This window comes from Struthio camelus, chromosome 5, assembly GCF_040807025.1.
Source record: "Struthio camelus isolate bStrCam1 chromosome 5, bStrCam1.hap1, whole genome shotgun sequence".
NCBI classification, from domain to species: domain Eukaryota; kingdom Metazoa; phylum Chordata; class Aves; order Struthioniformes; family Struthionidae; genus Struthio; species Struthio camelus.
Window position 1 is genome coordinate 64,618,676 of NC_090946.1, and position 13,628 is coordinate 64,632,303.

Here is a 13,628-nt window from a genome sequence, read left to right on the forward strand (position 1 = left end):
AGATACACAGTATATCACAATATTTGGTTGAATCCCCATTCATTTATTAAATTGGTGATTATAGTTTAAATTCGAGACTGGAGAATTCATTGACAGAAAGATGGTCCAAAAGTTTTGATAACACTTTTACAATATGAAGCTAAGGCTAAATATATTTGATAATTCTTAAAATAAGAAAAATAACAAAACAATATATTAAAAAGCACCAAATGAAACAACATGAACAGCTATTGCACATGCTTTCCTGACCTAAAAAGCATTAACTAATCTCAGGACAGAAAAACTGAACATTAGGCCCTTCATAAAAGTTCTTAAAATAAAATATTTAAAAAGGGTGATGCCTCAAGCTCTTCTGCTTACATTTTCATTTCTGGACAGCATACACCAAAGTGATAGTAAAATCACTTGGGAGATCATAGGAAAAATAAATCACAAACCTGTAGAGGGCATGAACACCAAAATTTCTCTCCTTTTTTGGAATGACATGAGTTGTAGAATTTTCCTCTTTTTGTAATGCAGTGTGTACTATATACTGTGTTGATGGTTATCAAAACCCTTGAGCCTCACTTTAGTCTGATAACATGATTATTAAGTATCACTTTATAGACTTTGCTGCAACAAGCTCCTCTGCTTTCAAAACTCCTAAAACAACCTTCTTCAAAGAATCACTCTTATTACATCTTTAGTGCAAAAAGACAAGAGGATCATCTGAGACATTTGACAATCTATGCTTTGATTTTGTTATCCCACATTAGTGGCCTAAAAGATGCACAGACCGATTCGTGTTCTGCTGTAATGCTTAAATATGCACTGTACTGTGACATATACCAGAAAGAAACTCCATCCCCCCACAACCCAAATCCTCCATAACTCAAGCATACAAAACCAACACCACATTATTACAGGTCATCTTCACCTAATCCATAGTGTATTAGTAAAGTTCAGACCAGGTACTGCCTGTAATCTCATTTCGTCTTATACGATGCCACATGACTCTTTTGTTGTTATTACCGAGTAACATGAAGGTGCTTATTCATATATAGCCTACAAATTAGAAAATTATTCAGCCCTCAGTAAACAAACAGCCTTGGAGCTGAACATATAGATTGTTTATATCAATTCAAACAGAAGTTAACATCCCTCACACAACTGTACGTTTGAACATTGCATGAAAACTAACGTCTTTTAAAGATGGTGCTCAAAAAGCTATTCGATGTCATGCCTGCAATAGTGAGGGACTTCTTTCAATGACTGAGTTGCTTCCAGACAAGTCATTCACATCACCAAAAGAAAGTTGAACACCTGCAAGGCAATGTTTTCCAAAATACTTTTGAAACAGCGATCACTTGCAACGGCAGAGTAAGATCAAATTTTTCACAATCTGCAAATTACTCTTCCAAATTTTACTCTTTTACTCCTGAGCCAAATTTAGCTTATAGGAAATCTCACAAGTGTCTATTACAATATGCGCTACAGTTGTAAATCTGAATTTTTCAAGAGAGAGCTCTTAAATGCTGATTTCCTGACTATATCAGGAAAATGTGAAAGCAAATAATTTTAGGGTTCTCAAGAAACAGTGCAGGCTACAAATTATTCTCTGCATTTGGGATTACTTATTTGTATTTTGCAATATATATTCAAGATGCTGGGAATACTCCTTTTCTTGGATTTTATATAAAGCATATAAGGACATTGACTGAAATATACACAACAAAAAGACTGCTATCTAAGAATAAGGAACTTTCTGTCAATCTTACCTGAAGGCTTCAACTACGATTCTTTCAGATAATTTTGGAGAAATGGAATTGAAGGCTTTCTTGAAGTCTTCCAAAGTCAAAAATCCTCTGTCTTTTAAATCAAGATTAGAAAAGGGAAAAATAATATAAATTGTTTCTTTAAGAACTGACTACTAAATACAGTCATTTTTATGTGCTGTCTAATCAATCCACATTTTTTGATACATTTACACACTCTTTTAAGTTACTGTATTTGTGAAGTATTTAGGAAACAGCTGTTAAAAGGGGGAGTGGACGAAGAACCTAAGAAGGATTTTATACTAGCAATTCCTTTGTGCCGTTGTGAACTCTGTTCAAAAGTACTGTGCCTACAACATCCACAACTCTCATACTTAAAAGTTTTAGTTTTAAAAATGGTAATTTTGAATAGAACATTTCACACGTGCGAAAATTTCAAAATATAGACTCTAAAATATGTAAAATTGTTTCAAATCTGTCATTTTTATTCAGACCTTTGTTAGCTAATCTGAGCGCTGTTTTTCAAAAAACTTCCTTTCATAACATATTTCTCCTTCTGATTAATCCTGTTGCAAACTTAAGCTCCTGAATACATTATATCAGAATGATATCAAGTGATCGCTTGATATCAAGAATGATATCAAGTGATACATTTCCAGATCCAACTGAAAAATAAAGCACCTTAAACAGGGCTATCACATCTTACGTGCAGCAAACAGCAAGACAAACAAAAGCAGTGCTTGAAATGGTTGAGTTCCTTGAAATCACTCACTTAAAAGATAACACTTTAAAAGTTACTTTCAGTTCAGTTTACTTCACATCAGGGAAGAACACAAAAAAGATTATCTGAATACTATCTGTCCATTGGCTCAGAGGCTCTTGATGATATTCTCCTTTTGCGATTTTGGTGGAGAGAGCCTCTTCGCTGTCTAGCATAAATGAAAGAAGTATCACCACATCTTTCTGAACAAGAGCTAGGGAAAATCTTTGTTGCTTTGGTTTCCCTTCCTTGGCCTATCATGATGGGTAAAAAGACCTATAGTCATCACCAGGGACAGAAATCTGCAGAGTACGTGGTATAAACTAAGGAGTGGAGATAGCCATATATGAGTAACAGAAATTATGAGAGGTAGTAACAGGTATAGATAGGGCAAATGGCTAAAGATTTGTTTTAATAGCTGGAGGAGCTCAGAGCACAACAGAAAACCCAGAACGACTGTCTAGAACCCTGCAGCTTATTGATTCTGACTTTATTAACAGAAATATCAATAAGGTCTTTGTTACTCTCCTACTTTGTTACTTCACTTTGCAGCATCTGGGACGCTCTTTAATGTCTTTTTATTTCCTTTAAGTGTTCTATTTTGCTTATTTGTTTTAGATTTAAATTAATACTCAAAATATTGAGCTGAGGAGAAAAGCTTACTTTGCACGTCAAAAGCTGTGAATATATGCCTTGTTTCACCATCAAATAGCTGCACAGCCTTCTTTGTGCTCACGAGATTTAAAAACTTTTCAAGTAATATTCCTAGAAAATGAAAAATGCAAATAAATCTCCCTGTAAAGACCTTCATTTTATTTTTCTCCTTAAAAATATGCACGACTGTGGTCAAATAACTACAAATAATTTTAATTTTATAAATAAACACAAAAATGGTCCTCAAAGTTAGATCACACAAACATTTCAATATCTTTTAAAGTTGAATATAATGCTTCTGTTTACTTCTACTTTTGCTTCTTGTTAGCTGCCATCTCATCTTCCTTTAGACTGGAGAGAAACATGCACTTAGTCCTAAGTCAACAGCACTTGCATGCCATGGATGAAGATACACAGCATACTGCATAAACAACACAGCTGGTATCATTCCTAGAAGTGAGTGAAGGCTCTGAGATGCTCTATATTCTCACATACAGTTTCCTAATAAAACTGCATGGTAAAACTGGATTAGTCATTCCTCTTGTGTACTGTATGAAACTCTTCATATGAACATTTTTCTTATCCTTTTAATGAACTGAAAAGAACTTGAAATATAAACCTAGTTTGTAAGTTCTGTCTTAATTGAACATTTGGTTCTTCTAAAATCAAAGAAAATCTAAGAAAAGAAAAACCTGCCCCCAAAACTTCAGGCCTCCCCATGAAATGTGAAAAATCTTGATATAAAAATTTCTGAAGATAGAAATTTTTTGACAAAAATACATGTAACCAGCTTAAAATTTAAACACTAATATTTTTCCTTATGTCTTTCTAATATGCGCTTTATGCTCATTTTAAACAACTTAATTTTCTTTAGACGGCAATGTGACTGCATCCTGCAGGAATTTTTCTTTATCAAATAACATAAGCTCTGCATTTCTCTTTCTTTTGATTTATTCATATTCCGTTCTTTTTGTAGTGGTTCAAAAGCACAGCTCCTTCAGCTCCCCCTGCTGTCTCAATTGAAAGCTTAAACTGCAAGCTGATGGATTTCTAGCATTTCTTTCCTTACTTCTTCCTGAAAAAAATCACATATTAAGAACTATTACACTCTCAGTTTCCAGGATTACAAAGACATGCTGATTTCAACTGCTAGGCTCTGTACATGCACAATTTCTTTAATAACAGAGGTTGCTTAAACATACTGAACTTGCCTGCATGAACAGCTTTCCATTCAATTGCATAACTATGGAAGAGAAGTCATGAAAAGCAATACAAGCTTTTCATCCATTTATTTTTCTCTTTCAGAGTAACATATGAGCCCAGAAAATTATAGTACACAATTTTCCTTTTCTAGAGTGACTCCTGTAATACAGTGTCGCCTATTCATTGATCTTTGAGAGTTCACAATTTATGTGCTATTAGTACAGGCCGTAAAGCGATCTCAACACACAAAAAGGTCAACTTAAAGAGAACAATTAAACCAATTACACATTAACAAGACCGTAATATAACTTCGTATATTAGTTCACTATTTTAAGGTCAGGTATTCATATGTGGTTGTGGTTGCTCTCTTGAAAAAAAATTTCAGTAAAGTGTTCAATTTGTATTTTTGCCTAAATGAAAGATTTACAAGTAAGGGTGTGGTTTAATGAAATTTTTTTGGCATCAGTGCTAGAATAAACAGACCCAGCCTTCACAGCACCCGTCAGCTGTATCAATACAAATATTTGTGGGGTCATGTGGCAAAGAGGATCAGGGAACTTATTGTTAAAAATAACGAGTTTTTTGCCACATTATTTTTTACATGAATCAGTTCTTCTATATGATTTGCCACATGGCCCCATAAACAGATGGTACAATTGAGAGGGCAGCACAAGGACAGGAAAAAAACAAGCAGAACTGTGTAAATGGAAGGGTTGTTGCAGAAAGAAATGTTTATTGAACGGTGGTGTAAGACTCCAGTATTCACCCAGCTAAAGAGTGGAACAGCATCAAAAAAATGATAAACCATTTTTAATTACTTACCAACTTGAACACTGACAATTACTAATTACTTTTCTATATCATCGCCACTAATTATATGTTGCTATTAAGAAGCTTGACTTTGAAAAGCAAGAATAAGTTCAAAAGTGAATTCCAAACTAAACTTAACACAAAACCATTTTAAGTATTCCAAAACTAAATGAAATCATATGATCCTCATTAATAGCCTTGGGCAGCTCATTTATCAGTAATCTAAATCAGGTTCTTCAAAACTTTTTAGAGTCTAAGCTATAGATTTATTAAATTCATGAATGAAAAAGGAGTAGAAATCATTGACAGATTGGTGTTTGTATATTACCTGAATTTTCTAGTTGCACAGAAGACATTACTGAATCCACTTCCACCTGGAACAGAGGAAACACACCATGGTGGTTTTTTTTTTTTTTTTTTATGGAAGTGACAAATCTGAACTGCTACATGATTCCCATTTTATATTGACAGTTTGTGACTTAATGAAATGTTGATATCATAACATTACATGTTATACTGCAAAATCATCCATGGTATTTAAGAAAAAAAAGATTTTATTTTAATTTTACAAAAGCAACTCTTCCTTGCCAAGTAAATTAAATATATCAGTGGTCCTAACAAAACCCTAATCAGGAGCACAATCTTAAACTCAGTATGCTTAAACAAACGTGCTTAACTTTACACAGATTGGAATCCAAATGCACAGAAAAGAACCATAATATGCAAAACTATTTTTCTGAGAATCAGCACCCAAATTTGTGATTTCCCTCAAAGAAAGATGTTTCTCTTTCAGTAGTCAGACTGGCAACAAAGTATTTTCTGAAAACTAGTTTGATCAAAGTTCATAAGGTAAAACTGTGTAAAATAATAATTTTTTTAAAAGAGCTACAGATCAAAAAATGAGAAATGAAACAATAAAATGTTTGCATCATCCAGTTTCTCCTAGAACCACCTTGAAAACAGTCCATTCCTGTTTGATGTTATGTACTATGAATCTCCTTTCATTAGGATCTTATCTCACATTTTTTCTGATAGGAACACGGGAGTGACACTTACATGTTGATTAGTGTGTTACAGAGATTCACTAACATTTTCGTACAAAGGAAAAAAAGCTAAATGAGGTGAGGAAAACACCACTGACGTTTTCAGAACTGAATTAGTGGCTAACCAAGAGATTACTGGAAAAGGTCTTTAACCAATTTATTAAACAGAATGGGAGTGTATGTCCAAGAAAGCACAGAGGTCCACCTATGGCTATAGCTATACCGCTTTTTAGCATGACTGAGTACATGATCCTGAGACCAGACTCTCACATCTACGCTCTTAGAATACAAGACCGCGCATACTTGTAGTGCCGAGACAACCAACATGCAAGGAGATGACATGTTAGCAGCTCTTAGCACAAATCTAAGCATACCCTTTTCTGGAGAACGGATCAGTCAAACACGCTGTGGCCAGATAGCCTTACACCACACATTGCATTTGGCCTGCAACACTTTTCACATAGACTGTATTGGGCAGATAAATGGTCTAGGGAGTCCTTTTCAAACATCTTTAGTAAGAATGCCAAAAGAGCAGCTGGAATTTATAAGCAGCCCTGAGCTCAGACTGCCCTTCTGTATTCTGGATGCCAAGCCGCTGGCATCTTGTTCAGCAGCAGATGCCGAGCTACCAGTGTCCTAACGTGAACATACGGAGCCAGGTCAGGGAAAACACCGGACATGCTTTGTAGCCTGGCACAGTGTATCTTTCTAAGCACATTGTAGACAATGCTTTTATTTAGATCTAAAGGTTGCACTGAGTATTCAGAGTGAGACTTTGGCTGGGACAATGACAGGAAAACATGTGAATGAGATGAGTTTCGAGGTATTTGTAATACAGTTTACAGCCAACAGATTTTACTACCTTAAACTACTATTCCTGCAGTACCCTTTTTGTTTGAAACACCTAGGATCCAAATGTGCATTTAGCGAGCTGAATGGTTGTTGATATATCAGAGAGCATTTTAGATCAGTTTAAATAATTTGGGTGCAAAGGGGACCATTGAATCAAACTTTTAGAAGAAAAAATAAAAAGATCTCCCACTGACACGATCCCCACAATGCTGCTAGTTTCCAGAAATTATGACTTGTATATGCTGATAAATGTATTAGATTTACTTTCAATATCAGTCCAAAATTCAGGTTTATCTTTCCATTTTCATGCTTTCCTAGTTACCTGTCTCAGAAGGTTTAATTTTAAACAGTAGCAAGTTCCGAACCACTAAGAATAGCCATATGAAAATAGTATTTTATAAAAAACGAAAATAAAATGTTGTTATACTTCATCAAATGATTTGGAAAAAGCAAGTGCAGTAGGAATGTGATTCAAATTTGTAATTTGCATTTCCTCCAGTAAAGAGGTTTTTGGTGACATCTTGTGGGAAAAGTTAGTATTACTTTTTATTTAAAGAACAAACAGAAACCTGAGCTATAAAAATGACACATTAGCTATTTACCAATTTACTAAAAGTGCAGGTGATGCTAAACAACTGCCATTTCTACTAAAAAATTTATTTTAGCGTGTACAATGGTTTAGGAAACAATTTTGCCGCAACTGAAGTAGTAACATATACACACCATTTCCTATTTCTTGGAAAAGCTCTTGAAAGTACTGTGTCAGGACTGGTTTTAGTGAATTCTGAGGAAATACAAGTGCTGTTACTGTAGTCTTTTTGATTTTAGTTGTTTTGACAACAAAGCAAAATTGACATTAAAATACTCAAGACCTGGATACTACAAATCACAGTTTAAGTCCTGTGCTTGGCTCCTATCTGGTGAGAAAGCTATGTTTCTCAGAACTGGATTAAAACCACCAAACTGCTGAAGAGAACACTTGCAAGGCCTAGCCAACAATGAAATACAAAGGATGTGGATGTGCCATACCCCACAATTAATACACATTAGTAAAAGCTACAGAGAAAAGCGTCTGTCAATTCAGTGCTCTCTCAGTATTTCACAATGAGTGAAAAATTGGAGAAAGTAAACAGTTCCTGGAACTGGGACCACTTAAGGAGCTAGCAAAAACGACAGGACCACAGAATCGCTCCTGGAACAAATATCATTAATTAACTTTGTGTAGCTGCACAGACAGAATGGTCTACAGCCAGATGGTCAGAGCCCTGCCTTGAGAGACAGCAAGAGTGACTTGCCACTTTTTCAGGAAGAAATATCTACACTTGAATCCTCTTGTCTCCTGGGAGTCCTTCACCTTTATTCTCTTCCCAAGCAAGAAACATCAATGACTTACACACAGAACCAGTCCTTGTTTGAATGCCGTAACCATGGTTTGAGTACTCCTACTGGAAGAAACATTTTGAAAATTTAAACAGAAGAACAAGCTAATTCTCATATACTGACTACACACAGGTATAAGCCAGATAGACTAATATAGTTGAAAGACTGCCCAGGAACCAAGCATTAATAAAGGCATATTAATATCAAAAGCAAGGCTTGCCTGTATTTAGGGTGCAGTTTAGGATGAGGTCTGCCATTCTGTGCAGCATTTAGGGTAAGGGGAAGCTGAGCATTTTTTCATGTTCAGAATTCAGCAGTTAAGACTCAATTTAGAAGCCTAAGTTATTTTTAGATCTGGCCCTAACTCATTTGGAAAATGTTTACCCACAGCTGAAATACATCAGAGATGACTATTTTTACACTTTAGTAAAAGTGTTTTTTCACTTTAACTGATGTGTTCTTTATGCTCTTTTTGAGATCACTTGCACAGCTACAGTAGGGACATAGTTTATAGAGGTGCATTAAGCCACACGATTTATCCTTTATCTTCCTGTAAGTACGCAACACATGGTTTCTTCCAATAAACCTTTCTTTTCTTAATATCTTCATACAGCTATTGACTTATATTGTCATGACTTAAAAAGCCCAACTTTCACTTAAAAGCAAAATCTCTTGTTAAAAGCATATCTCTTGTTAAGAATATGTGTTTGTTATTATGACATGCAGTAGTTTCTTGCCAAATAGTACCACACAGTAAGTAAATGCAGTGCATCACTAGTAAGAAACAATAATTTGGATCTCATCTCCAGCTTTACAATAAGCTCAGTATAGCAATTATTTCATGCATCTTGTACACGTATATAGCGCAGTACATCCATCTGCTAATCACAGTCTAGAGCAATAACTCCTCAGTGGGAAAGGTAGTGATTTGATTATTTTCTTTCGAAATAAATGCTCTCAGATAACAAAATTTCTTTAAGAATCTGGAAGTATTTTGGTTTCACAAAGCTAGTGTAGTCGGCTCCAATCAGTACAGACCAGTCTGTAAAGAGTGTCCTCACTGAGTCATTGACATATCCTGAATCTTCAGAATATAAATGATAGAAATACATACTTTTGAGGGTTTATAACCAAACAGCATTGCTACGGCAATTTTAAAGTCCTCTCTGCTTAAATAGCCTTTGTTATCTTCATCACATGCTTCAAAAACCTACAGAAAAAAATATTTACATTAAAAAACAATAAATCTGATCTGAAATACAAATTTTTACTTAGCATAACAGTTAAGGGAAAAATAAAAGATATTTACAAAACAAGCTACAGAAGATTAGTCCTATTTCAGTCAGAAACCTTGTCTTACACCAGCTGAAACTACTATGATTAGTCTATTTAATTTTAAATTTTTGGTAAGTTACAATAAAATTTATTCTATTTCTGTGTTTTATGCACTTAACAAAGAATTGCATACATATTCTGTAGCAGCATATCTGGTACAGAATTGTAGACACCAAATGACACTAAATTTTGTTTCTACCAGATCTTGATTTTTTTCTTGAGACATGTCAAGCATATTTAGTTCTCACTAAAGCCACTCTACAAGCAGGAACTATGAGATGGAGAGACTGGAAAGCTGGCATAGTCAAAAGCTGGCAAATTTTCTCAACTATTTTTAGAAGAAAATACACTTTCCACACTATATGCCTAGATAAGAGATTAAGCATATAATATAGAAATACAGAAATACCTAATTCTCATAAGAGGCTTTCCCCTCAAAAGAGCTTTAGCAAGCACTGATAAGTCGTTACATGTTTTCACATTTATGTTGTAGCATTGAAGAGCATATCCGTAAGTTGTTTCAGGAAGAAGCATTACATGCAATATTATGTTGGAATTCTGCAGAAGAGTACTAAGGAAATTACACGAACAAGTGGAAGTTTCATTAAGGCGTTGCTAGGTGCAGTTTGCTGATTTTATTACACTCTGATACAAGACACTTGCATTATTTGTTAACTGCAGTCACAAGCTGGTAATAAATTAGAAAAATGAGAATCAAATGCTCTGACAGTTCACTTTGTTAGCTAGAGCCAGCTGTGATGTAGTCCGCGCTCTCACTGTGATTAATTGTACACCTGTTTTCCTCCCACTCCCTTCTTTAGCTTGTCATGCAGTTATCTCAACAGCCGGGCGCTTCAGGCACAGTAATTAACACTGAGCTGAATGAACGATTACGCAAATACTACACCTGCCCTAAACTAACACTAACGCCCAATGAAGAGTTACTAGATTAATTCCCATCCCCAGGACGCGATAGTTTCGCCGCGGCAGCAGCCGTAACAGGGCGCCAGAGCCGCCTTAACACCTCTAGATACCCGCTGCCCCTCTGGAGGGACGAAAAAGCTCTTCGGGAGTCACCGGGCACCGACGGGACGGAGGACGGAACTCCCCTCAGGGCCCGGAGGCGGCGGCGGGCACCCCCCGGGCGCCGAGCCAACGCAGCCGCCGACAGAGCGGTGCGGAAGCCAACGGCGGCCCCGCTCCGCAGCGCAGGGACCCGCGGCCGCCGGGGGGGAGGCCAGAAGGGGCCCGGCCCGGCCCCCGCCGCCGCCGCTCGCCCCTGCCCCGCGAGGCCCGTCACGCACCCGCGCGTAGCGCGCCCCTGGCGGGGGCCGGCCGGCCGGCCCGCCCGCGGCAGCGGGCCCCGCACGCTGCCTAGCAACCCGCGCGCCGCCGCCGCCGCCGTCTATTGGCGGAGACCCGAAGCGCGCCATTGACTGGGGGGCGGGGCAGAGCAGAGGGGGTGGAGCCCGGCCGCTGCCGCCTCTTATTGGCTTGGCGCCGCGCGGGCGCTAGGGCTTGGGGGAAGCTGCCGTTCTCCGGAACGGAAGGGGCGGGCGCAGGCTGCCCGCGGCACGTTGGCCGGCGGCTCCAGCGAGGTGAGCCGGCTTAGGGCGCCGCGGCCGTTGGGGCGCCGCGTGCTGCGGCCTCGCGCCGCTTCGGCGGCCCCGGGGGGTGGCCGGGACTGTCGGCGCGGCTGAGGGCCCCGGCGGCGGGCGCGGGGCGGCGGGGGCAGGCTGGTCCCGCAGGGGCAGCTGGACGGGGGGCCCTGGGGCCGGAACCGGCTGTCTTATTGCAGGCTGTGGAGCAGTTTCGTTTATAAATGGAGCTCGCTTGCCCACAGTCTTGTTTTCGGTGGAGTAGCTTTCGTTTCTCGCTGTGGGTGGAGCACTAATAATCTGTTACGCCTGTGTTTCGGTTCTGCCCCTGTGTCTCTCTAGGATAGTGTGCTAGACCTGATGGTTGGGTTTGGCAGGAGAACTATCTGTGATGAAAGTCGTTCCTCTTATTTTCTACGCGTGCTCCCCTTCTAGCTACTTTTGTGTGTGTGTGCAAGTTTGTGTGCTAGCTGCTTCTTCTTTGATGGTCGCTTCTGCTATGAGTGTTTCCCCATCTCCTGGGTGCAAAAACAAATAAGCTCTGTATGCTATAAAATATATCCTAATCAGAAGTCTAGAGATCCTGTCAGTTAAGAAAATCATAAAGGTCGTGGAGATGAGCGAATGGATGCTAGGAAGGAAAAACGGTCTTGAGCGCAGCAAACATGGTACAGCTTCATGGGTTTTTTGTCTCTCCTCCCCCCCAATCCCCCCAGGAACATGCTTCAGGAAGGAGCACATGGAAAATGGACAGTATCTAGCAGTGATGAAAGTACTGAAGAAAACTCTGATAATGAGAAGCCATCTACATCTTTGTTCTTGCCTGCTGTGCATGGCAGAACAAGTGGGCCACAGTATCCATGCTCTGAAGCTAGGAAAGCTGCTCACAAGAGAAAAGCCTCTCCACTGAGGTTCAGTGAGAACAGCTTTTCTGCAGAAATACGTCCAGCAGAAAAACAGAGACCTAGCCAAGAAGGTTTAGGCTGGTGTCTTTCTAGTAGTGATGACGAGCCTGAAGATCAGGAAAAGCAAAGGCACAAAGAAACGGTGAAAGAAGAGAAGGATTATGCACCTAAAGAGCATCCTCTGAGTTTTCACAAAGATAATGAACTCCCAGAGAATCAGAAGGCAGAGGAGCATTGTGAAGCACCCAGCGAAGCCCAGGATACTTGGGATTTGTTGAATGGAGGGAACCCTTTCAGATTTTTCCTGACTAAAGTCAGAGGAATCAAACAGAATTATAATTCGGGTGCCCTACACATAAAAGGTGAATAGATGAGTTCTACAGAAATGGGCTTTTTGAGAGGCTTGTGGGCAAGAGAATGCCTTTTTTTATAATGCATGTATTCCTTGGTGTAACTGAAGCTTCAGATTCTAAATATGCAAGTTATAAGAATTGGTTCTGTTATCTTCACCTCTTTCTTTTAGAGGTATAGTGCATGGCATAAACCTGTTGATACTGATTTTTTTTTTCTTACAACTTCTGAGTTATGCTACACAAACTTATGTTTGCTTATCCAAGGTGTATCATATGGTGCTTATTGCTGCTTTCCATGTGAGTTCATTTGGGGAAATCCACTTCCCTTTGTCATCTTAAAGGGATGTTTTTCCTGGGTGCATGACCACCCTCCCAGATTGGTTTGGACCTAGTAATTTACTGTTACTTCATACTGTGCAATGTATCATTTCTAGAGTCTTGCTGCTGGAATTTGTAGTCACTCTTCAGTGCAATTGAAAGTAAGCATAAATCAAGATGAAGTCTTCAGTGTACAATAGCAATATTTCAAGAGTACTTTGTAACTTAAGTTTGTTGTAGCTGATCTGAAGGGGAGGAAAAGCTCTGCACACCTATAAACATCCACTCATTCAGAAATCTCATGCATCACAAGACAGCAACAAAAGCAACTATTAGTTGGGTGTTTGTGCACAGAAATCTAGTGAAATGGGATATGAATTTCTGTAGTGTTGTGAGAACATGTAATTGAAGACCATACAGTTAGGTTATGACTGTTTACCTGATATGTTCCCTGTGAGCATTTGCAATGGAGGATGACGTGATGTCAGAGACATCAGTTGCATTATGCTGTACATCTTTATCTACTTTGTGAATGTACTGTGGCTTTTGAGCTTCCTCCTGTTAGGAGTGCTTACTGTGCTAGGTGATTCCCTCAACTTGGGGAGAGGCTACGTTTTTTGTTTAATGGGCCAAATGAGATTTTTTTTTTTTTAGAGGAAGGGC

The 13,628-nt window shown here is 38.7% G+C and overlaps 2 protein-coding genes across 7 annotated transcripts in view; one reads left to right on the top strand and one right to left on the bottom strand.

The window, feature by feature from the left end:
• EFCAB11 (EF-hand calcium binding domain 11) overlaps positions 1–11,174 on the bottom strand; it is a 33,571-nt gene extending 22,397 nt beyond the window's left edge. The window contains exons 1-6 of one of the 5 annotated variants that reach the window (XM_068946790.1): positions 11,096–11,174; positions 9,571–9,666; positions 5,510–5,555; positions 3,178–3,279; positions 1,758–1,848; positions 7–1,302 (exon numbers count right to left, since the gene is read on the bottom strand). In XM_068946790.1, the coding sequence (XP_068802891.1) occupies positions 1,281–1,302; positions 1,758–1,848; positions 3,178–3,279; positions 5,510–5,555; positions 9,571–9,597 (288 nt within the window). In that variant the 5' untranslated portion in view covers positions 9,598–9,666; positions 11,096–11,174 and the 3' untranslated portion in view covers positions 7–1,280. Of the gene's footprint in view, positions 1–6; positions 1,303–1,757; positions 1,849–3,177; positions 3,280–3,306; positions 4,244–5,509; positions 5,556–8,469; positions 9,119–9,570; positions 9,667–10,868; positions 10,970–11,095 lie in introns of those variants that run through there. The other 4 variants (XR_011141607.1, XR_011141608.1, XR_011141610.1 and 1 more) reach the window with 4 other exon arrangements.
• A 105-nt stretch (positions 11,175–11,279) lies between these two features.
• TDP1 (tyrosyl-DNA phosphodiesterase 1) overlaps positions 11,280–13,628 on the top strand; it is a 56,806-nt gene continuing 54,457 nt past the window's right edge. For both annotated transcript variants that reach the window (XR_011141611.1, XM_068946792.1), the window contains exons 1-2: positions 11,280–11,389; positions 12,106–12,656. Coding sequence is in view for 1 of the 2 variants with exons in the window: in XM_068946792.1 (XP_068802893.1) it covers positions 12,110–12,656 (547 nt within the window). In the remaining variant the exon portion in view is untranslated. The remainder of the gene's footprint in view (positions 11,390–12,105; positions 12,657–13,628) is intronic.